The sequence below is a fragment of the Portunus trituberculatus genome, chromosome 47, assembly GCF_017591435.1.
Source record: "Portunus trituberculatus isolate SZX2019 chromosome 47, ASM1759143v1, whole genome shotgun sequence".
NCBI classification, from domain to species: domain Eukaryota; kingdom Metazoa; phylum Arthropoda; class Malacostraca; order Decapoda; family Portunidae; genus Portunus; species Portunus trituberculatus.
Window position 1 is genome coordinate 28,620,750 of NC_059301.1, and position 26,362 is coordinate 28,647,111.

General features: G+C 38.7%; 1 protein-coding gene across 1 annotated transcript in view; it reads right to left on the bottom strand.

The window, feature by feature from the left end:
* LOC123498179 (nidogen-like) overlaps nucleotides 1-16,830 on the bottom strand; it is a 25,567-nt gene extending 8,737 nt beyond the window's left edge. Inside the window, exons 1-9 of the mRNA XM_045245345.1 lie at nucleotides 16,725-16,830; nucleotides 14,570-14,737; nucleotides 14,215-14,340; nucleotides 13,961-14,089; nucleotides 10,148-10,276; nucleotides 9,898-10,028; nucleotides 9,238-9,327; nucleotides 7,558-7,720; nucleotides 4,129-4,254 (exon numbers count right to left, since the gene is read on the bottom strand). Coding sequence (XP_045101280.1) covers nucleotides 4,129-4,254; nucleotides 7,558-7,720; nucleotides 9,238-9,327; nucleotides 9,898-10,028; nucleotides 10,148-10,276; nucleotides 13,961-14,089; nucleotides 14,215-14,340; nucleotides 14,570-14,737; nucleotides 16,725-16,830 — 1,168 coding nt within the window. The remainder of the gene's footprint in view (nucleotides 1-4,128; nucleotides 4,255-7,557; nucleotides 7,721-9,237; nucleotides 9,328-9,897; nucleotides 10,029-10,147; nucleotides 10,277-13,960; nucleotides 14,090-14,214; nucleotides 14,341-14,569; nucleotides 14,738-16,724) is intronic.
* Nucleotides 16,831-26,362: the final 9,532 nt, after the last annotated feature.

Genomic DNA, 26,362 nt, shown 5'->3' on the forward strand with positions numbered 1-26,362 from the left:
AACAACGTATCACAGTTCTGAGATATAAACCAATGACCACATTTTTCGCCGATTTAACACTGTGAAAAAAAGCTAAAAAATAATTTCACTGTTAATCCTTTCATATTATGGCAAGAGTATGTGTTTGATTTTATGACAGACATAAAGTAGACATTCTAAGCTTTCTTTTAAGACCAACCCCAACTCTCTAGCTTGATCCGTTGCTGAAGTATTGCATTCCAAATGTCGCAAAAACTTGACCGCGTTTTTCTCCGTTTTTTATTTTTGGCGCTTATCACCCTACGTCATGCAACGCCTCATTTAGACGTTCGAGTATTGAGTCTCCACTGTACAGGGGATCCTCGCAATTTGACAGGGTTAGGGCGGTTTTTCATTGGTCGAATCAGCGTTTATTCGAATCGTGAAGCAATTTTTCCCATAAGATACTAAGAATTATGGGGGATAAGAACCAACCTCCAGCCTAGACCCCCAAATCATCACTATAACCTCTTAAAAACACTAACTTAGACTAATTCAGTGCTATTAAAGGCTTCATTTATATCTAACTTTTTTTTTATTAAACACATTAGGGTGCTGTACAGTACATTTTTGGAAATAAAAACACTTGCAGTGGTCTCGCAGTACTTGTCCCTCTTTTTCTAAATTGATGATACTATTGATCTAGGGACACTCATTTGCGCTGCAACCACATTGTGAGCTATACCTGCCTCACACTTTCTTATAAACTCAAGTTTATCTTTGAAAGGCAGGAAATTGTGCTTCTTAGGGCTGGGGATAGAGGTGGCTTTGCGCGGAATGGTCTAAGCGGCGTGGAGGCAGGAGGTGGAATGGCGGACCGTGGCCTGCATGGACAACGCCTGGGGCGAGGGAGACGCAGAGGAAGTGACATACAGGCAGTGTTGCCAGATTTTCTTAATGAAAAGTAGCAGAAGCACGCTTGAAAAGTAGCAGATTTCACCACAATGTAGTCCAATACAAGAAAAACTACTACATATTACTTTAACTACTATATTTTGTACTTACCACTATGCACTCACATTTCTTTCCATGGGGTTATGGGGAGGGGACTGGAGTCCTCTTTCATGATGTACCATTTTTTCCATAAGTCTTCTTTCTTTTTTTTTTTTTTTATAAATTATTTCCATTCTTTCTTAAATTTAACCAAAATATTTTTCTTCTTAACAAAACTTAATTATTTCTATTGCCTTAAAGATTTTTCCTTTCACTTCCTCTGCATCACTTTTTTAAAGATTTGCATTATCTAGTAAGTCATTTCCTGGACGTATGGACGTATGGTGAGGCGAGAGAACCGTGATGTCATCAGTTGCCTACTCACCACAAAAAAAGAAAAAGCACCATAACTACATTGTTCTCAATGTCACGGTTAATATTACTACTACTATTATTATTATTATTCTTGCTTTTATTAATGTTGTTAATATCATTATTATTGTTAACATTTAGAAAAAATTGCAAATGTAGCCCAATAATGTCATCAAGCAGCTCAAACATATTATGAATTAATTAGCCCAAAAATCACAGGTTTTTAAGTACAGTAAGCCTCCACATTTAGTGATCCTATTAGTCTGCCGAAACCATCGCTAAATTGGAATTTCGCCAAATTTGAATACTACTTTAAATAGGGAAAAATACCAATCAGTCTTTCGTCCGCCCAAAGTCCCCATTTCGAGTCCCCATTTACAGCTGCAACATTGCCACCTTCACGAGAATCAGCACCCCCCGAACCACTAGTGGAGGCCATGGTGATAGCGAAACTCGCTAAATAGCAAGGATGGGAGCACAAAGAATGAGTTCACACGCTGGATTAACACACAATAGCTCAAGTGTCGAGCCGGAATGCCGGAGGCACTGTGGGGCTGACGTCACTGCCAAACAGACACGCGATTGGCTCAGAGCGAGCGGGAGGCAGGACAGTGTAGCGCGGTACATTCGCTAAATATGAGAGAAAATCGCTAAACTTGAGGGCTTGGCCTTTTTCCAGACAGTCGCTAAATAAGGGTTTCGCTAAATTCGGGGGCTTACTGTAGTGCATACCCTTCAAAAGTAGCCCAATCTGCTACTTTTCGCCCAATCTGTGCGGCACAGGGTAGAGTTGATTAACACTTCCGCCTGGCAGGCTGGGGACAAATTTGTGGTGGCGGAGGATTTGACCAGGTGGGTGGCGTGTGAGATATGAATGTTGAATTGGTGAGTCAGTCGGTTGAACCTAGAGGATTCGGTATTAATTAACTGAGTTCGAATTGACGATAATTCGAACTGCAAACGGTCGAATCATGAAGATCCCCTGTATTTCCAAACTGGGACTTAATTTGTCAGATTGTTAATATATATAGATGTTAGTTCTGATTTTACTACACTAAGTTGTAGCCTGGTCTATATAGACAATTCATTACAAGTAACAAAATTCACAAAATAAATTATTATTTGGCATTTCAAATACCCAAACACTTGCCAACATTGCCTCTCAATGCTGGTTACCAATTGTGCTTTGTTGGCGGCAGATGTGCTAGGCACATTGGCTAATATTGGGAACTTTTGGATTTTTTCTACTGTCTTTTATTATTAGTCTATCATGTCAGAGACAGAACTGTACTACATGCTAGCAGTACTGCCTAAAAATGAATAGGTACAAAATGAGTACAGGCAACCCCCGCTTAACGAAGGGGTTGCGTTCCTAGAAAACACTTTGTTAAGTGAAACTTCGTTAAACGAACCGATTATAACAAGTTTAACCCCTGACTTGAACTTCCATTGAGAGTAAGCAAAGCGAGAGTGCATCATAATACAGTGAAAGGTTTAATGAAAGTAAAAATTATGAAGTTTAACATTTAGGCAGTTAAATTCAATTTAAGTCATTATAATGTACACTAATGTATGTATGTACGTAATTTTATAATGTTGATGATCTTAAATTTATGAAGGGAGGGAGAGTGAAATGGGAAAGACACTAACCGGTAACCTGTGGAATGTATACAAAGGGCGCATCATGGTACCGCATACAAAACTTATGTACCACATTTCCACAAGGCTTTCCATTTTATCCATTGTAGAGTCACGAGTTCAGGTGGTTCTTTTAGCTTGCATGGAAGATACAGTCTTACCAGCCTTCTTAATAGAGTCTGCTGTCTTGAAAATAGTAGAGACAGTATATGGAGTCAAGATGGGGGCCAGCAAAGCTATAGTTTTCTCGCCTCTCTCATGTCTGTGAATAATATTCACTTTGAGAGTAAGAGACTTGCTGGTCTTCTTAGGAACGTAGACCACATTGCAGGACGTTTTGGTGGTAAGTTGAGCGAGTGAAGACGAGCTGCTGACGCTGTTATGGGAGTGAGTGGTGCGTGTGCTGTCCACGAGAGGCTTGATCTTGATTCTACAGGTGTCCCAGGATTTCTCCTGAGGCAGGCCTTAGTATTTGTGGCTCCTGGTGTATTCAAAAGCTTGTCGGCTTGTGTGATATAGCGGGGCTTTCAAACTTGGAAAAAATTTCCTGGATAAAACTTCGTTAAAGCGAGTTTGGTGTTCGTTAAACGAGCAGATGGTAGTAAAATGAAACCTTCATTATAGCAAAATTTCGTTGTGTGAACCTTCGTTAAACAGGGGTTGCCTGTACTTGAAAAATATGAAAAGTGGGATACATTACATCCACATCACAAGTCCTGGATGTGATTATCTCCAGACATTCATAAAAACATACTGACTTACATTATCACCAATCAAATATAAAGGACATCTATATATAGAAATTTTTTTTATCTGATAGTACATACATCTAACTGGCTGCCAGGTATGGTTAAAATCTAAGGTACTGTGGCACTTATTAAGATGTTCACTGCAGGGTTAAAGGGTTGTCTTTTATTCTATGTACATATATAAAACAGCCCCTTGATATAAGAGACTTAAAATTGTCAAAAAAAAACTTGTCTTTTATTCCGACATACCATATATGATAATTGTAAAATTGGGCAAATATGGATTGAGCAGCGTAATATGTATATTGAGAAAATGGCATGAAATGCCTTCCTAACAAGAATGAGCAAAGCAAATATAGGAGCAATTATGTAAATAGAATAGTATTTCCCACAGTACAAATGGAACAAGAATACTTACCTACAGCTGTCATGAATGCCTCAAAGTGTATGATGTAACTCCTTCCTCCTCGTGGATTGACAGGCATTCGCAAGACAGCTAACCCCTGATTGAAGAGCAGAATGTCCTTCTCATGATTCACTGCCTCTGTTTAACAACATGAAAATGGCTTCAAAAAGTGTTGAATAAAAAATCAGGTAATTTTACATTGATTTTTTTCATAAACTACTCATACATACAAACTTCTTTTCTTACCTACTTCTGTACTAATGATACTACAGGTAACTCTTGATTTACGTGTGTTTAATTTACGCGTTTTTGTTAATATGCGACCAAAAAAATATTGTAATTAATTAAATTTGCGCGATCGGTTTGCTTATACACGATTTGGCCCAACCACATTTTCACACTGAGTGCCAGACGCAATTTCAAACTGCATGCCAGAGAGTTCCGCAGCTGGCCGATAGGTGGAAGCTTCGCTGCCATGGACGCACTCTTCTACTACACAGTGATGCAAAAAGAATTTTCCAAGAAAAAGTGCCAGACCACCATGCTGCAGTTTTTCAAGAAAACACCAGTGGAAGATGTAGTACCAGAAGAGGACGTGGACAATCGTGGAAGCGGTGGAAACAGAGGAAGCACAGGTGGATGATGACGTTCTTGACTAGGAGGTGGACAGGGACAGTGAGTGTTTGTGAGGGATGAAGACATTGGCATCTTGCGTTTATTTTTTTTTACAAGTGTTTACTTTTATACTGTGGGGTTATTTTTGATAAGTGGATTTTTGATAAAGTGGAAAAGCTCAGAGGAAGATGGTGACTGACTGTGGTGTGACTGGTGAAGGCAGTGATGCAGTGAGTGTTGTGTTTATATATTCCTTGTTTTGTTGTTTTCTCTTATTATTTCTTGTTTTTTCCTTTACTTTAAATACACTTATAGTATTTAGAATGGTAAATAATAAAAATATGTTAATTTAGCCAAATAAATAAGAGTATTTTGTACAAATTTTTTGGGATCACATCCCGCATACCCCCTATTATCTATTGTTTCTTATGAGAATTAAAAGCTTGTTTTACGCAAATTTTGATATACGTTATGCCTCTTGAAACGAATATATTGCAAAAATCGAGAGTTACCTGTAATCTGTACCCTGCATTTTTCCAGATCTTTTCATTGATGACCAAACCTTCAGGAAATAAGATCATGCAAGGAAGCCACAGAATGCCTGACTTCACATCTCTCTAAAATTTCTGATTTGGGCAGAGCAAATTTAATATTATTCAATGTCTCAAAAACCTATTTCCTCTATCTATGAGCTAGACACAACTTCCCAGACAACTATTCTCTTTCTTCAGTGACACCTGTACAGTCTCCAAATAGAAGGAAAAATATGAATGAAACTGGAAAGAATACAGAAGACAACAATGAAGATGGTAGTACCAGAATTGAAGGACAAGACATGGTGAGTGACTGGAAAATATGAAGTAAACAACATTGGATGAGAGATGAGAATGGAGAGATTACATAACAATGTACAAATTACTAAGCCATGGGGAAAAGATATACAGAAAAATTTGGAGAGACTAATTGATGAAGGGACAATATGTAGGAGAGGACACACTATAAAATTAAGAAGAGTAAATGTCTCAGCAACATCAAGAAATACAGTTTCTCATATTGATGTATTGAACTCTGCAATAGTTTAAGTAAGGATGTGGACAACTATAGTCAAACCACGCTCTGGAGTCACTTTGGGTGTGGACGCTGCAGTAAATCCCCGGCTCGCCACTATGCCAAATCAGCCCCAACACACATCACTTCGTGTCATTCGTCACCTATTTACTAATTATTCTTATGTTTTATTTCCCATTAAATACTTTTTTAGATTCAATAAGGGTTTGTAGTGTTATGAATGTACTGTAGTATTGTAATATAGATAATAACAATTAGTATACATACATAAATAGCACGACACGTGGCAACGCTATTTTGCGGGGTTGTCAAGTAGGTCTGGGAAGGCAGGCAGGTCACGGGTCGGAGATTAAGGTGGGTCAGGGTCATTCATTTATCACCTGGCCACCCACCCAGCAAGATGGAAGGAAGCGTCACGAATCGTGGTGGACTAATACACAGCCGAGAGAAGAAACTTATATACAACGTATATAACTACTTCTTAGAACCTTGACTTATACCTCAGTGGTGGTGTGGGAAAATAAGTCGAAAGCAGAATAGGTATGTTATATTATTTAGAAAGTTTTTTTGGGAGTTTTCTTTACCCTTTTCTACAAAATTATGCAGAGAGAGAGAGAGAGAGAGAGAGAGAGAGAGAGAGAGAGAGAGAGAGAGAGAGAGAGAGAGAGAGAGAGAGAGAGAGAGAGAGAGAGAGAGAGAGAGAGAGAGAGAGAGAGAGAGAGGTGTGGTGGGGTGGTGTAGGCTTAAAAGGGTCAGGCGTTCTCTAATCCTTTTTAATTGCCCTAGTACTGGGAGAGATTTGGCACCGCTGTAGCTGGGAAGTCCCCTTTTCCGACCCCACCCAAAGTGACTCCAGAGCGTGGTTTGACTATAAGTAAATACTCAACTATGCTCCTCTACACTGAACGTCCTTGGCCCATACTTTATAATCTAAACTGAACTTCATATCTTGATCATCTGTATTCGAAACAGCTTCTATGATGTTAGATGTTCTGAGTTGGTTCTGCCAGTTTTTCTCATCCACCCACTGACTAACTCTGTATAGGGACCTTACCGATCCCTGTATGGAGTATGCTTCACATGTATCAGGAGTTCCATTCATATTGTTATCTTAGATGGGATGGAATCAAAAGCTTTTTGTCTTATCAACTCATCTTCTTTGAATGTTTTCTGCCTCTTTCTCACTGCCACAATATTGTATCTGTTGCGATCTTCTACCACTGTTTTCATGCTAACTGCTTTTCTGATCTCATGTACTACATGCCTTTCCTCTTCCTGTGGTCTCTCTGTATATGACTTTCTTCTTTATCCCATTTTTATTATGTCCACCTCTCTAGTACAAGGCAATCATGCCTTTCTCTAGTAAACTCTGGAACTCTCTGCCTGTTTCTGTATTTCCACATTCCTATGACTTGAACTCATTTAAGAGAGAAATTTCAAGACATTTATCCCATACATTTGACTAACTCTTTTGTCCACGTTAAGGGAACAGCATTTTAGTCAGCCTTTTTTTTATCAGAATATTTGTTGCCCTTGGCCAGTTCCTTTCTACATAAAAAAAAAAAATAAATAAATAAAAAAAAAAAAAAAAAAATAAATAAATAAAAAAAAATAAAAAATAAATAAATAAAAAACTAAATAAATAAATGAGAAAAATGAATCAATAAAATTAAGAATACAGGGAAAATGTACATAATAGCAATACAAAATGCTATGTCATAATGCTTTTTTATGTATGTAAAGAGAAAAAGAGTTTACCAAGACAGTGGTGTCCATCACCAGTAAAGCCTTCCTGACAGCGACATGAAAATCCAAATGAAGACTGTGAGTCGGACACACACACAGCCTGAGGGTGGCACAATGATGGATCCAGCTGGCAGGACCTTGTGGACTTGCAGAAGAATCCATCTCCCTCATAACCCTAGGGAAAACAAATAATAATCTGAATTAATAAGATCTACTGAAGCTGTAACTCATAACCAATCCTATTTCTTTTTTCACCCCTCACTCATACACTACAATTCTCTCTCTCTCTCTTTCTCCTTGTTTTCTTAAGGGGACCGTCCGGTGAGGTTTTTGAAAAATCGAAAAAAAAGAGGTATGTGGGTAATTTTTTTTTTTTTTTTTTGGCTGATAGATGTTTATTACACAATGTTAGTTTAGTAGTTACAAGCGAATTGACCCATAAATAACTGTATGAAAAAAAAAAAAAAAAAATTTTTTGAAAAATATATTTTTCCTATAAACTTTGTCACCAGAGGACATATTTCAATTTTGTCAGTATGGATATGAAGTATGTCGTATAACAAAACTTTCCATCTCATAGAATTTAGATTTTTTATTTTGATGGCCATTATGAATTTTTAAATTTTTTTGATTTTTTTTTCTATATAAAATTATATTGCGGCACTTAAAAAAAATTCCAAATTCTATGAGATGGAAATGTAGCAGCTTCATTGAGCCTCAAAATGATACCTCAAAATTGCAAATCTGTTGAGAAACATGCGAGAAGATACAATTTGAATGATAAAAGGTGGAAACTGAGAAAAAGGCAAAAAACCCCAGGGATGTCATTTTCATCCTCTATGACCCTGTACATTTATTTGGGTTGGATATTTCATGCTCATACACCACCATGTGCATCATATATGCTTTTTAGGCATGTTTAGAATATTCTGTAAGACTCATATGGCACCTGGCCGCCCCTACAATGATTGTGGTTATTAGTTGCTCGAAGGCGAGGGTGTCTCCCATCCATGCATGGCCGGTACAACTTGTAATTTCCACTTGCACCGCTTGTTTAGACATTGTAAGGCAAAAAAGGCAGGTAAAATAGGCTGGATTGTGGCTTGCAAGGTGTGAAATAACGGGTGATATACTCAATAGATCCTCCTCCCATCGCAGTCACATGGACACTGAAATGGAAGGGGAGAGGGTGTGTTCCTGTGTACGCCAGCACCCACCTTTCCTTACCAAAGAAACAACTTTTCATGGCTTTTTCCGTGCTTATTATCATCATTTATGGTACAGAGAATAGGGAAGGGGGAAGGCCTGGGGCTGCAGTGGCCGTGGCAGGGGCCCTTTAAAGTTTAAATACCCCACGTATTTTAGCGTATTTCCTCAAAATACTCCATCACTATGTTGCCATATGTTTGGGGATGCTTTGGTGGTGTTTGGGGGATTTTCGATATTTTTCAGATTTTTCGATACCATGGCCACCGGAAGGTCCCCTTAAATTTTCCAATCTGTGGCATCAAACAAGAAAGGAAGGGAGTCAAATAAAAACAAATCCAGTTGTAGTAAAGAGCCAAAGATTGGGGAAACAAAACTTGCTCAGGGAAAACCTTAACTGTTGTCAGCCTCAAAAAGTACTCAGCACATACTGTAATAGAAGAAGGAAAAGAAAATATAAATTATACCCCAAACTGTCTCACTAACTTCCTGACATTTGCAACGATATCCCTGGGCTTCTATGTTGTATGAACACACAGCATTTTTTCCACAGTTCTGGAGAACATTACAGCCAATCTGTAAAAAGAATTACAATATTATTATACAAAACTTTACTTTAAGTACTGTAAATCTTATTGAATATATAAAGTCTGAGACATACAAAATTATAAGTAAAAACCTAATTACTCAAATCTTCAGAATCTAGAGTGTACCAGTTTATAATCCTTATGGAGATGAGATACAGAAACCACATTTGTTTTAAGCCACTAAAAAAGAAATAGAAAATTGGTTATTAATATATAATTTTGCTATATACAATTAAACCTTATTGTATAACAAGTGAACAACCTTATTGTTATTATGAAATGGAAGTCATTTACCCTCTGTTGATGCATGTAAGACCAATATTAAAAAAGGTATACAGATCTTCAAGCAATGAATATGGTCATTATGGATAAATGGTCACTGAATTAAAGCAGCTCTTGCTGACTGCTGCTGTTGGAAGGCATGGCCAATATACAAGGTTAAGCATATTCTTTTCACACTACTATAATCTAAAAAAGATAAATTTAATACAAAATTCTAGCAAAATAAATGTAATTATTCCTCAAGTAGTAGGTTGCTTATCTTAATTATAATAAATACCTGAACTGGTGAACAGAAAAGACCATCTCCTTCATAGCCATCACGACACTGGCAGCGGTAACTCAGAGCATAAGTGTCATAGATGCAATTGGCATTAAGATCACAATTGTTGACAATGTTACAGCCTGCCTCTGAAATGCATCAACAAAATAAAGAATCCAGGAAATAATATAATATTAATATTAATAATAATAATAATAGTAAAAACACTTGTTGGATGATTAAAAGTGAGAAGGAACAAAGTACATACCTCCTGAAGTGGTACAAATGTGGCCATCTCCCTCATAACCAGCATTACAGACACACTTATATCGCTGGCTGGAGCTATCATACAAACACTGGGCATTGACATCACAGTCCACAACACTGTTGCATTCATCTAAGGGAAACAAGAAACTGTAGATAAAGTGGACCCTCAGAACTCAAACGCAACACATTCCAGAAAGCTGTTCAAGGAATGAACTGGTTGAGACCTGAAATGTTTTTTTCCATAGAAAATAAAGAAATAATTTTAATCCTTTCTAAGACCTATCATTCTTAGGTAATTTGATGCCATTGATGACGGCGACACCATGGCCAAGATGGGAGTCTGAATGTAGTGGGTGCATGCACAGTGTGTCCCCACTGGAGACTGAGGCATATAAAAGCCACAGGATGAGTACCTGCAAGCCAGGTCCAAACCAGATTTGCCCCCTGAAAAAAACTCTTCCTCCTCGCCCTCCTCTGGCATGATGCAACTCAGTCCCCAGAGTTGCTCTCCTCTTCCTCTGGCAAAGAGCTTAACTTCCAGATATTTCCTCTCTTCTCCCTCTTCTGGTGTGACGCAACCCAGTCTGCAGAGTTCCTCACTCTTCCCTCTTCTAGTGTGATGCAACCCAGTCCACAGAGTTCCTTTCCTCCTGGTGTGAAAAAATTACTTTCAAGTGTTCCTCACCCTTCCCTCTTCTCACATGATGCAACCCAGTCCCCAAAGTTCCCCTGAGTTCGTCACCCTTCCCTCTTCTGGCATGACACAACCCAGTCCTCAGTTTCTCATTTATTCCTTCTGGCATGGTGCAAACCAGTCCCAAGTCCCCAGTCTCAGCCCTACCCTTTCACTTTTGAGATGCCGGCTAGACCTGTCTGCCTGACACTGCTGCTAACACCCTGTCTATGGGTGCTGTGTTGTACCCAATCCCATCTCAAACCTCACACCATTACCAGGAGCAGATAGAAGAGAGGCGCTTCTCTGGAACTCAGGATTCCATCGAGCTGCACCCTGTCGCTTGGCTGCTCGTGCAACTCTCTTCCATGAGGCGGAGCAGCCCTAAACCTCCACTATTACTTTGTGACGTTGACAATTGCACAACCAGTGGTTGAGAATCCACCCATGTCGGACCACCCACCACCCACCATATAGACTTAAACTGTAAATAGCAGAATGAAAAGGAAGAAGGATTTTTCTGTTTCCTTGTCCTTTGGGGGGAAGAACCATGCAGCCTCCTAACACCGGTGGCAGATGGTGGTTCTTTGATAGGCCAAGTAACATCATCATGGAAAAGCAGCAGCCATTCAACTTAGACAACACCATTGGCAACTGGCAAGAACATTTTGAGATGCATTGTGAATTCTAAGAAATCACTGTAGACTAGCATGCCAAATGGTGTAAGGTGACAACTGGTGATGTCAGAAGCAGTGTAACCTCCATCATCACAGCCAGGATGTGGGAGGAGTGGAAAATAGAACACAGGAAAGAGCTTGGACATCCTGACGAAGTACAAGCAAGTAGACGGAATCTTGCTACTCTCACTCAAGGAGATCTCAGTCTTCGTGCCTTGGCAAGAAAGGCACAAAAACTGGCAACTTGTGCATTCAGTGGAAGGGAAGGAAAGCTGTAGAAGATTTTTGAAAGCTCTGTTTTTTTTGAGCTACGAAGGGAAGTAATGAGAACATGAATGATGACTGTGGAGGAAGCCTGGGAGGAAGCAGAATGCTACGGTCAAATAATGCAGACTCTTCCACCATCGATCATGGCAGTGGCCACTGAGAAGGAGCCTACTCATCTGAAGTGGTAGGAAACCATTATCACTGCCCTCCGGTGGCAGCTATGAGATGACCATGAAGGACAGTGGCACATACCATGGGACTTATCACAACAAAGATGCAGCACAGCCAAGGACAGCCTGTTTCAGCAGGAAGGGGCAGCGTGATGCCGACAATGACAATGCCATGGCCAAGCTAGGAGTCTGAATGCGGCTAGTGTATGCACAGCATGTTATCACAAAAGCCTGAGGCATATAAAAGCTGCAGGATAATTATCTGCAAGCCAGGTCTGGTCCAGGCTTGCCTCTGGAAACAACTTTTCTTCCTCCTCCTTTCCCTCCTCTGGCACGATGCAACCCAGTCCCCAGAATTCCTCTCCTCTTCCTCCGGCGAAGAGCTTAGCTCTCAGATATTTCCTCTCCTTTCCCTATTCTGGCATGACACAACCCAGTCCCCAGAGTTCTTCAGCTTTTTCTTCTGGCATGATGCAAACCAGTCCCTAGTCTCAGTCCTCTCCTTTCACTTCCTGAGCAACCAATTGGACCAGCCTGCCCTCTGTTTGTGGGTGCTGTGCATTGTACCCATCCCTATCTTGCCCCTCATGCTATTACCAGAAGCAGAGAGCAGTACAGAGGTGCTTCTCTGTGACCCAGGATTCCGCCGAACCACATCCCATTGCTTGGCCCTCTGTGCTGCTTCTTTCCATCAGCCATAGGGTGGGAGCTGCCCTGAACCTCCACTACTACTCCATTACACTGACACCTGTACAACCAGTTGTTGGGAATCCGCCCACTCCAGACAACCTACCACCCACCATATAGACTTAACTGTAAATAGCAGAAAAAAAGGGAAGAAGGATTTATCTGTTTCCTTGGCCTTAAGGGAAGAACCATCCAGCCTCTTAACACCTAAGTAAATAAAAATTGAACTAAAATCAATTTTATTTATCTTTCAAGGACAAGTTTTATAGAGCATGAAGATGATGGTGAGGGAGTTACACATAAAGTGAACTGCTTACCCATCAGAGGGGAAAATCTTGTAAACAAACCTTTCACAGGATTCTGCAGTCTCTGTTCTCATCTCTCATCTTGCCTACATAAAACTTTTTCGTTTCTATGAATAATGTCTATAGCATCTAGTACATGGTTGTTAACAAGCTCTTCTTCAATGAATAGAATAGCCATTCTTTTGTGGGTGGCTATTTTTGTACGCTCCAGCTGATCCACTGTCCCAAGTGAGTGGAAAACAAGACCAGGGGAGTAATATCTTGTAGAATGCACAAATAGCTACATAGATATACAGGGCACAACAGGCCTTGTGACTCTAACTAGTTTTGACTGTGGTGATGGAGTCTTTGTTTAGACAGTAAAAAGAACTTATGGCAACATCAGTTGCTTTGATAACATCTTTTTGTTAATTATGGTACTGATGATCACCCTAGCCATGATGACTACACCCAAACATAACAAACAGACACACAGATGCTTCTTGACCTTGGTTGGCCAGGTTTGACCAGTCAAGGTCTGGCTTTGGGTTAGCCTCCAGGGGCACAATCTATTGAATTTTTCAGTCTGAATTGTACGAGGTCCTAGGAATTTGAGGTTCGGACGTCCATTATACACTGTCTAAAATCTGTTCTCTAGGTAGAAAAAGATGAGCACTTAAACAGTAATAATAAATTTTCTTTAATAAAGGATGTAATTGAATATATATATATATATATATATATATATATATATATATATATATATATATATATATATATATATATATATATATATATATATATATATACAGTATATAAGGAAGAAAAACAGTTATTAATCTTTTTCATTAAGAAGGTCATCTTATTTTTGTGTGGTTTTCATGCATATGTATAAAAACCACACAAAATAGGATGACCATCTTAATGAAAGAGATTCATAACTGTTTCTTCCTTATATAATGAATTATATTCTTTATCAAAATGGGTAAATGTTCCAAAAACAACACAAATAAAAACAATTTTACTGTATTGAAAAAAATGAAAAAAAGGTCTCACCTTGTGGTATACACACTATACCGTCACCTTCGTACCCTGAGCTGCACACACAGACATGCTGAAGTGTCTGGTCATCAAACACACAGTGAGCATGAATGTGACAGATATCCACATGGTCACATGACACATCTGAATCAATATAGAAAAATAGATAAGGATCTCACAATAGAAAGTTACCTTTCTCATTAGATCTATTCTCTATAATCATTGTTAAGTTACAATTACCAGAATTTGAAAACAGTACTTAATTTTACCTAATTTATTGCAGTGGTATCCATCTCCGCTGTATCCAGCATTACACTGACATGAGTACTGCCGAGTGTAGCTGTTGTATGTACATTGAGCATTGGGGTGGCAGCGATTCACATCATGACAAGAAACTAGAAACAAACAAAAAAAAAAAAAATAAATAAGATAAATGAAATGAAATTAGCTGAAAATTCACATAAATAATAACAAAAATAATATATGCAGAGTCTGAAAATAAAGGAAATGTAAACTGCATATGACATATGTAACACATTTATTGAAAAATGAAAGTATTCATAATTGATCCAAAAATTCTTCCAGTAGCACTTTTGATTATTGCACTATTTTCTCTAATATTACCTGTTTGTACTTGATCTCCTCCTTGAATATTGAAGTTGTAGCCTGAAGTGCTGTTAGCCTGGCATGCATGTTGACTGTAGTCATAGAAGTAACCCCAAGGACAGAAACATTTGCCCATGAAACACTCAGGTAAGGGCTGAGGCAACAAGTCCCTATCTGAGTTTGATTCTGTGTTGGAAGAGAAATTTTAAGAAAATAAATAATAAAATTTACAATATAATTCATTCCTGAATTTGCGACACATTTCTTTAAAACATAGTCCATCTTCATGCAGATGACTCCAAACAACTTTTTCCCATATAAGTGGATCGATTTTCAGTTCATAAATTCCTGTGATTTGAAGTGTTGTATCTAACACTCCAAACTTAGATCCTGAACAATTTCACCAAGACTTAAAGGAACACAAGGATTTGCCCTGACCTAAGGAAAATTCTATTGGTTTAATCCTTTTGCTAAAGGCATCAATCTTCAATCTTATTTCTTACTATTATTCTTTTCTATTTCAACTTCGAAAGTTTATTTCCTGATTAATGTAAGGGGGTGACCAAGGATTAATCCCTTCAACACGATGATGCTTATTTTGTATAATCAGGACACTCTTGACATATCCAATGACAAACATGTTGCGTCATGGTTGCTTTCTGCTAAGATGGTGTTCTCTTTCCCGGATACAGGCAACACCCCCTAACAAACGGGTTACGTTCCTAAAAACCCTTCGTTAAGCAAATTTTTGTTAAGTGAACCAATTTTAACAAGTTTAACTCCTGACTTGAGCTTCCATTGAGAGTAAACAAAGCAAGAGTGCATCATAGTACAGTAAAAGATTTAATGAAAGTAAAAATTATGAAGTTAAACATTTAAGCAGTTTAATTTAAGACTTAAGTCATTATAATGTACACTAATGTATGTATGTAAGTAACTTTATAATGTTGATGATCTTCAATTTATGAGGGGAGGGAGAGTGGAGCGGGAAATACGCTAGCTGGCAACCTGTGGAATGTAAACAAAAGACGCATCATTGCACTGCATACAAAACTTATGAACCACATTTCCACAAGGCTTTCCATTTTATCCACTGCAGAGTCATGAGTCCAGGTGGTTCTTTTAGCTTGCAAGGAAGATATGATCTCACCAGCCTTCTTAATAGAGTCTGCTGACTTGAAAATGGTAGACAATAGATGGAGACAAGCCATGGCGGTGAGCAATGCTATTAGTTTTCTCGCCTCTCTCATGTCTGTGAGTAATATCCAGCTTCACTTTGAGAGTAAGAGACTCTCTGGTCTTCTTAGCAATGTTAGGTGACATTGCAGGGCGTTTTGGTGGCATGTTGAGCGAGGGAAGACAAGCTGCTGCTGACGCTGTTATTGTTTTGAACTAGGGGGAGTGCGTGGTGCGCATTTTGTCCACGAGAGGCGCTGGTGTATTCAAAAGCCTGTCGGCTTGTGTGATACGGCGTGGCTTTCAAACTTGGAAAAAATTACCTAGATAAAATTTTGTTAAAGCGAGTTTGGTGTTCGTTAAACGAGCAGATGGTAGTAAAAGGAAACCTTCATTGTAGTGAAATTTCGTTGTGTGAACCTTTGTTAAGCGGGGGTTGCCTGTACTGTATGAGATCTCTCAGAATGTAGGTCATATATGATACAATACCATACTTGACTTTCATTATTTTTACAAAGGTGTATGACTCTCTTATATCAAGATAAGTACTGATGTGCCATGCTTGAAATAATTACTTGATTTTTTTATATACAGGGGATCCTCATGATTCGACCGTTTGCAGTTTGAATTATCGCCAATTCGAACTCAGTTAATTAATACCCAATCCTCAAGGTTCGACCGACTGACTCGCCAATTCGACATTCATATCTTGTGCGCCACCCACCCGGTCAAATCTGCCACCATCCCAAATTCACCGCAAACCCGCCAGGTGAAAGTGTAAACCGATGCTAATCTGTGTCGTCGCTTAAGGCAGAGTCACACGAACACTTTTCCATCAATTTTTTCTGTCAACTTTCTGAAGACTGTCAACTTTTGTCAATGCTGGTCGTTACACACAAGCTCGCTTCCGCCTTTGTCGTGTTTGTCAACTGTAAACAAACATGGCGGCCCCTTCACCCCCAGCAAGACGTTGCTATTTTTCATTGCTATTTTTTACCTTTAATATTCCTTGTGAGAAACTCTTTAGACAGTTTTGTCCACTCGTATACAACAGAGCTGCTCATCTTGGCCAGCTGTTCCTTGAAAGTACTGCATTGGAGCATCGCAGTCCCAGACAAAAGTAAACAAATAACTGAACTACTTTTTACTGTTAGGCTAAAAAAAAAAAAAAAAAAAAAAAAAAAAAATATATATATATATATATATATATATATATATATATATATATATATATATATATATATATATATATATATATATATATATATATATATATATATATACATCTACTTATCAAAATTCTATTGATTTGAGATTATAGCATCATTCCAATTTACAAGAAAAAATTTTTTCTTTATAAAAGTGTTAATTAGAAACCATATATCTTAATCTGACTAAAAATTGATGCTAGAGGAAAATGGTGTGTTTCGTCTGACTCAAACCGATGGAAAGCCACCTCCAGCCCCAGCCCTAAGCTTGAGCTTATCTTGCAGCGCAAATGGGTGTCCCTAGATCAACAATATCAACAATTTGGAAGAACAGGGACAAGTATTGCGAGACTGCTGCAAGTGTTTTTATTTCCAAAAATGTACTGTACAGCACACTAATGTGTTTAATAAAAGAAGTTAGATATAAATGAAGCCTTTAACAGTACTGATTTAGTCTAAATTAGTGTTCTTTAGAGGTTATAGTGATGTTTTGGGGGGTCTAAGCTGGTTGGTCCCTATCCTCACTAATTCTTAAGTATCTTATGAAAAAAATTGCTTCACGATTCGAAAAAATGCTAATTCGACAAATAAAAAACTGCCCTAACCCTGTCGAATTGCGAGGATCCCCTGTGTAATTTTTTTTATGGTACCAATAGATTAGCTTACCATAAATATTAACATTTTATCTTGTTTGTCATCCTCAGAGAATGGCCTTGAGAAGGCAAACTATAATTTTTTTTCTATAAAATTTTCCTGTGTTTATTTCTTATTGTATGTAGTACCTGTTATGAAAAATCACTTACCATCATCATTATTTCTGTAGTGGAGAGAGAGAGAGAGAGAGAGAGAGAGAGAGAGAGAGAGAGAGAGAGAGAGAGAGAGAGAGAGAGAGAGAGAGAGAGAGAGAGAGAGCTGCCTCTGAGTCACTGTCTCCATCCAGTCTGGATATGGCACCAGGAGCTGTTATTTGTTGCCCGCAAGGAGGTTAGATTATAAGGAGGCGACATGTGCCTATCCCGCTGTACTAAAAAGTGGAACCAGTTGGTGGAGCTTACTAGGCAGTGGCAGAGCTTACGATCACAACTTACACCCAAAACACTGGTCTCTCCTGTGCTGAGCAATGGGAAATTGCCACTTTCTTTTTCATTACCAGACGAAAACTAAGAAAGAACTGATGGTTTGACTTATGTAAATTACATTATAGTTTCGTAAATATGTCATTAACATCATTATCAATGATGTTAAAGCAAAACAGTTACAATATTGAAAGAAATACAGCAGGACATTTCTAGGAGAAATTATGACAAAAAGATTGGTTTATCTTGTATTATACATGGCATGGAACAAATAGTGAAGTAAAATTTCAGTGATTTTTCCAAAGTCCAGTGACATGAAATCACACATCATTCTAAGTAAAACCTAGAGAGAGAGAGAGAGAGAGAGAGAGAGAGAGAGAGAGAGAGAGAGAGAGAGAGAGAGAGAGAGAGAGAGAGAGAGAGAGAGAGAGAGAGAGAGAGAGAGAGAGAGAGAGAATTTGACATGTCTTAAGTAATTGCTATACCCAGAAAAATCAACTTTCATGCCAACTTCCACCTGATTTACATATTTATTTATCCTTCATTTATATGCACATGTATATGTACATGTTTACGTACACCTAAATGCACATGTATATTTACATGTGTACATGACCTTGTTCAGCCATACCTTTGCCCCAAAGACAGCTTCCCTCCTCTCACCAGAGTCCACTAAAGCTGGAAAACACTGTACAGGGAATCCTCACAATTCGATGGGGTTAGGGCGTGTTTTCATCGGTCGAATCAGCGTTTATTCGAATCGTGAAGCAATTTTTCGTATAAGATACTTAAGAATTAGGGGGGATAGGGACCAACCTCCACCCTAAACTCCCAAAACATCATTATAACCTCTAAAAAACACTAACTTAAACTAATTCAGTACTATTAAAGGCTTCATTTATATCTAACTTTTTTATTAAATACATTAGGGTGCTGTACAGTACATTTTTGAAAAAATTTTTTTTCTTTTTATCTATACCATGTGGGCTTTTCACGGGAATTTATGGGCAAAAGGAGGTACTTTTTTGGGTACCTCCTATCTCAAAGCCCACCCGCTAGGAAACCGTTGCCCCGAGTGAGGAAACCCAACCTACACTCGGACAGTTTGACAGGATTCGAACCCGTGTGCTTGGAGACCCCTCGAACCCCAAAGCACGCATGGTTCCACTGTACCACGGCAGCAGTCTCATAGTACTTGTCCCTGTTCTTCCAAATTGATGATACTGTTGATCTAGGGACACCCATTTGCGCTGCAACCACATTGTGAGCTATACCTGCCTCACACTTTCTTATAAGCTCAAGTTTATCTTTGAAACGCAGGAAATTGTGCTTCTTAGGGCTGGGGCTGAAGGTGGCTTTGCGCGGAATGGTCTAACTGGCGTGGAGGCAGGAGGTGGAATGGCGGAGCATTGCCTGCATGGACAACGCCTGGGGCGAGAGAGACGCAGAGGAAGTGACATACAGGCAGTGTTGCCAGATTTTCTTAATGAAAAGTAGCATAAGCATGCTAGAAAAGGAGCAGATTTCACCACAATGTAGTCCAATACAAGAACTACTACATATTACTTTAACTACTATATTTTGTATTTACCACTATGCACTCACATTTCTTTCCATGGGGTTATGGGGAGGGGACTGGAGTCCTCTTTCATGATGTACCATTTTTTCCATAAGTTTTCTTTGGCTTTTTTTTTTTATAAATAATTTCCATTCTTTCTTAAATTTAACCAAAATATTTTTCTTCTTAACAAAACTTAATCATTCTTATTGCCTTAAAGATTTTTCCTTTCACTTCCTCTGCATCACTTTTATTCAAGATTTGCATTGTCTAGTAAGTCATTTTCTGGACGTATGGACGTATGGTGAGGCGAGAGAACTGTGATGTCATCAGTTGCCTACTCACCACAAAAAAGAAAAAGCACCATAACTACATTGTTCTCAATGTCACGGTTAATATTACTAGTATTATTATTATTATCATTCTTGCTTTTATTAACGTTATTAATGTCATCATTATTATTATTAACATTTAGAAAAATTGCAAATGTAGCCCAGTAATGTCATCAAGCAGTCCAAACATATCATGAATTAAGTAGCCCCAAAAATCACAGGTAGCAGATTATGAATTTAAGTAGCGCATACCCTTCAAAAGTAGCCCAATCCGCTACTTTTCGCCCAATCTGTGTGGCACAGGGTAGCGTTGGTTTACACTTCTGCCTGGCGGGCTGGGAATAAATTTGTGGTGACGGCGGATTTGACCAGGTGGGTGGCGCGCGAGATATGAATGTCGAATTGGTGAGTCAGTTGGTCGAACCTTGAGGATTGGGTATTAATTAACTGAGTTTGAATTGGCGATAATTTGAACTGCGAACAGTTGAATCACGAGGATCCCCTGTATTATCTAATTTGTATGTATGATATACAGGTAACTCCCAGCAAAAGAATGACCGGTGGCCCGCCGGTGGCTTAAGAGAGGCCGGGGGTGGCTAAATGTGGGCAGACATGACTCTGTTGTGCCTACTATTGGCCGCTTTGGACTTAAACTTTTAGCAGAGTATGTTTAGTGAGACATTGAAGGAATTTTCGGTTTTTGACATATCCCAACTTACATGAATCATGGTAGTCATTGCCTCAAATGAATTACATTGAGAAACATGTAAAATAAACTAATCTTATCAATATGGAAGAATAATATATAAAAGACTATCTAAACGACATTGCAAGTTCTTTAACAAAGGTATTATGTAATTCTGTTTGTAAATGATATCAATTTGTCTTGAGATATGTATTCAAGTGGAATGCAAAGACATGATAAATATACCAGATAGAAAAGCGAACATCATATTTGCGTTGTCAGGTGTTTTAAGGAAGGCGCCAGCCACTGATACCACTTTGCCTTTTTGATGTTTATAACGACTATGAAGGAGAAAAATTTCTGCAATGATTACTACAATGTCTGCATACACCATCACTTTACGCTTAGATGCCCTCAAAAGTCCATAAAACATTGGTAATGTACAGGATCCATGGTTGAAAATGCTATTAACTGGCAACAGTGCCGCACTGCAATAGCCACAACAACACAACAACGACTCAAAGTTCAAAACACTAATGGCGGGCTGCGGGATCGACGCTCTCCAAGAAAACTCTCTCATCTCAATAAAAGGCAAGTAATTTTGATTCTGTTGTTAGTCAAGCTTAGCATTTGTTCATTCTAGTGACAGAGAAGTTAGAAGTAGATGCCAAGATATGGCTGAACAAATTTTCATCTCCACACTAACTCTCTCTCTCTCTCTATGGTTGAGCCATAGCCTCAGTCTCCTAATGAAAGCATGATAGATAAAAGCACTAACAGACTTTGAATTCTGTTGTACACCACTAATGCACAATGTACATATTTGCTATACTGTAACTTTTTAAAGCTGATGGCAGGAGAAATCAAATGGTGCTCACAGTTTTTAATGATATATGCAACCACATGTGATTGTATGCACATTATTTTTGTTTTATGTAATATAATTAGATATATTACATATGTGGGTAATATGCACTGCATTACAGCTGGTGATGGTGTTGGAGGAACTCTGCACTCTCTTTCCCTCAATGTACAATTACCACACTGCTAAGAAACTCATCCACTGAAGAGCAGAATGAGAGGATGCTGGAGGGAATACATTTCCCTTTGAATGATAGAAATGATATTTCATCATGTGAATCCAAACTGCTTGGTCCCAATGAAGAGAAGAAAGTTGTAAATTATGTTACCTTAATCTTAATTATCCTTGCATGGGAACGAAGGATTTTGGGTAAATTTTTACAGTTACATCCTTGAGGGGTGAATATGAAGCTGAACAAGCAGTTTTCTCGAGTCTTTTTTAATTGAGTGGGATGTGATCTGATTATAAACATTACTTCAAATTAGTTTATAGTAAGCATTGGAGTGGTGACTATTTGTGAATGATTGTGTGTGTTAGATTAGGTATAAGATTTTCCTTTTCCATTTCAGATTGCACATTTTTGTGTGATAGGGGGTGCTAACCTGCAAGACACAATGAGGTGCATTCTTAGGTATGCTGTGACAAACTCCTTGGCTATGCAATACAACTGGTGTGGCAAAGGAGAGAAACAGAGCTTTGGCATCTTGAAGTTGCAGGATACCATTATCAGTAAGTATAGTAGTTGAATTTGTTTGAATCTATTTATCTATTCTATTCTCTCTTATGCCTCACTCTCTGCAGGAGTGTCCCATAAGGGGTTGGCTACGGCAGAAGGGCTTCCACCTCCCTCAGTCCATGCATTCCCTCCTTGCTTATAGCACGCCTCTCCCACTCAAGGAAAATGTTTGAGTGCTGTTTCTTTCATGTGACAAATCAGTGATATTTATATACTGTCATTACTATATAAGCCTTGTATAAATGGTAGTGCAAAAGTGGTGTAAGTCAGGCAACCAAATGTTCAAGGTTTCAGAAACTGTGACTATATTTAATGAGGGGGATAAATAGAAATTAACTAATAAGAACATTTTTTTTGACAGAAAGGGTGTGCAAACATCCTGACTATATAGGCATACAACAGCAGCCTCTGTTGAAATCATTATGAAAGAATGGTTCCACACAGCCACTGACCAAGATGGAGGATGATGAAGGAGGGATTTAAGTGCAAACCACAAACAACAGTGCGAACACACAGAAATACTACTGAAGCTTTGCAGGTCACAGCTGTGAGTGTTATGCATACAGCACATAACATAGGTATCCTGTTAATAACTGAACTTTGGAAATGACTGTCATATTACCCTCTACAATATAGTGCTATTATGTGCATAATACTAGTATACTGAAAGTATGAATAAACAAAATGGTGAGACCACTACCTTATGGTGCTCTGATCTGCCTATGATTAGTGCAAAGTACCACATTGAAAGCACTAAAAAGATGTGGTGTGAACATAACATGAACGTGGCTCTTTAATTACATAGGTATACAGTTCGTGTTGAACAGAAAACCTGCCATTATTTTCTTGTGCTAATAATTGCTTCTATCACTAAAAGTCTGACATGGAACTCCGCAGGACTATTGATGTTTGGATGTGAAAGTGCTAAAAGTCACCTCGCAGCTCTGAAAGACCAGGTCTCCATGCTAAATATTGAAAGGGATTAGTTTGTTCTGATGTCAGACATTACATAAGAAGCATTATTTGCATCATGTTGAGTTTCTTACATATATGGATTAAGTGACATGTACGTTGCCCTAGTCAGTCCTTTACCTCTGTAGGAGCCACATAGTTGCCAAGAGTTTTGGAAAAAAATTTCCTGTGATATTAATTTTTGTAATTTGTTTAAGTGTATTTTGTGGTGACCATGTTTAAGAATAATACTCAGATTTCTAGATAGATAGATAGGGAATTTTTTGTCTCATGTACACTGAACTATTAGACTTAAAAACTTGTGTATTTTTTTTTCCGAGCTACAAAGCTGTACATGTCAAGTCTCTGGCATGAGAGAGCCACCTTTCTTGTAAAGGGAACATTAAATTGGACCTATATATTATAAATAGATTAACAATTTCTCTATATCTGAGGTACTTGTAATACAGCAGGTTGTGTAGATTTTGTGTTATCACAAAATTGTATTCTATTTCATTTACTTCTGTATTATTATGGCATGATTAATTTGCGCACCTGTCAAACTTGTAATTCTTTGTGTTGCATTACATGTAGTCAAAGTATGAATTTGTTATTCTGATGGAAATACTACCAATAGGAATAATTATCATATTTTCAGACTTTGTATATGCATTATTATTATTATTTTCTAATTATTTTTTTTATTTACGTATTTAATTTTTAAGACTACAGCATTATATATATATATATATATATATATATATATATATATATATATATATATATATATATATATATATATATATAGTCTGCTGACTTGAAAATGGTAGACAGTAGATGGAGTCAAGCCATGGTGGGAAGCAATGCTATTAGTTTTCTCGCCTCTCTCATGTCTGTGAATAACATCCAGCTTCACTTCGAGATTAAGAGACTTCCTTGTCTTCTTAGCAACGCTAGGCGACATTGCAGGATGTTCTGGTGGCATGTAGAGCGAGGGAAGACGAGCTGCTGCTGACGTTGTGAGTGAGTGGTGCGCGTTTTGTCCACAAGAGGCACTGGTGTATATGGCGGGGCTTTCAAACTTGGAAAAAATTACCTGGATAAAATTTTGTTAAAGCGAGTTTGGTGTTTGTTAAACGAGCAGAGGGTAGTAAAAGGAAACCTTTGTTGTAGCGAAATTTCGTTGTGAACCTTCGTTAAGCGGGGCTTGCCTGTATGTATGTATGTATGTATGTATGTATGTATGTATGTATATATATATATATATATATATATATATATATATATATATATATATATATATATATATATATATATATATATATATATATATATATATATATATATATATATATATATATATACAGTAAAGTCCCTGGTTACGTCGGCCTCGAGTTACATCAAACTCGTAATTACGTCAGTCCACTATACGGCAAATTAAGATTAAAAAAATTGAAAATTTATAAATCATAAAGCGCTGGATTTATTGTTATTGTTGGTGGTTACCCGTCACACCGCCCGCCTCACGCTTGAATACAATAACACCGTGCCTCAGTTCCACCACACCGTCGCCCCTGGCAAGAGTGTTATCCTGCTTCTGCGTTTACTGACTCAAGTTCTTAGTATCTTGCTCAATGGCACCAAAGAGAAAACTCCTTAGTGACAGCAGTGATGCTAAGAAAAGGAAAACCATTACGCTACAAGAAAAAGAGGACATAATTAAAGACATGAGAAGGGAGGCAGCAGCTGTGTGTGAGGGAGTGAAGAAGAAAATGGGAAGCCCGTTACCATGACAACGGGGAGGTTGACGACCTTGAGGGTTCGCGCACCCATCACAACAATAACAACTCCAGAGCCTTCGCCTGGGCCACACGACACTCGCAGCTCACTTGCACCGTCTGCGCCTGTCTGCTGATCCCTATTGCCCTTTCCTATTGCATTTCCTGCCCCGCTGCCCACGCTTCTACTCCCACCGCACTGCACTACGCTCCCAGCTGTCTGCCCTGGGCGTCACAACATTCGACCTGCCCACCCTCCTGGCGGCCTCAGGGCCACCCCTCTCGGCAACCTGCAGTCCTTCGCGTTCGTGGCCCTAATCAACAACAAAAACAAACTTGTGTTTCATATTCCTATATAGTTGTAAATAATATAACAATATAATCTTTAACATACCTGAATGACCATAAACAATGATTGGTTGAAAACTTGATAATATGCTTTGAAATGTACGGAAACTCATATATATACAGTGCCGGTCATTGCATTATGCGGCGCCAACTCTGTTGATAAACAGTATGAATAATATTGAAAAATAAAGTCAAATCGGTACTTACGATCGCTTAATAGTCGATGGGCTTTCCCTTCCTCCTAATGCACTCCTTTAAGCGTGAAGGCAGTGAATTAGCAAGATTTTCAAGGATGGCGTGGTCAAAATTGAGCCATTCTTCCTTAACCCCTTCACTCCGGATGTTAAAAAAGCCCGCCTGTATGACATACGGGTGGTAGTGCCGCGCGCCCGAGAGCGGTAAACTCGTGCAAGCTTGTCATACTTGTCGTCTTTGTGTATTATGCTGCTATTTTTTAGTCACTATATCGCCTTCGAAGAGGAAAGGACGCTTCTCTCTTCGGAGAGAGAGAGAGAGAGAGAGAGAGAGAGAGAGAGAGAGAGAGAGAGAGAGAGAGAGAGAGAGAGAGAGAGAGAGAGAGAGAGGACGAGAGTGACATTTGCTCTTTTAGACACAAGCGGACGCATGTAGCTTATATTTCGAGAGGAAGAGGGAGGAGGAGAGGAGAGAAGAGAGAGAGAGAGAGAGAGAGAGAGAGAGAGAGAGAGAGAGAGAGAGAGAGAGAGAGAGAGAGAGAGAGAGAGAGAGAGAGAGATTAGAAAATTTGTTGTTTGTGTGTGTGTGTGTGTGTGTGTGTGTGTGTGTGTGTGTGTGTGTGTGTGTGTGTGTGTGTGTGTGTGTGTGTTTTCATGAATGTTACAAGGCGGGACGCATGTAACTTATCTTGAGAGAGAGAGAGAGAGAGAGAGAGAGAGAGAGAGAGAGAGAGAGAGAGAGAGAGAGAGAGAGAGAGAGAGAGAGAGAGAGAGAGAGAGAGAGAGAGAGATGGGAACAGTCTATGCCATTGGGTAATTTTAGACACAAGGCGGGACGCATGTAGCTTATCTTTAGTGATTGGTGGAGACAAGGATGGTGGGAGGAGCACTAGGATTTCAAAGACAG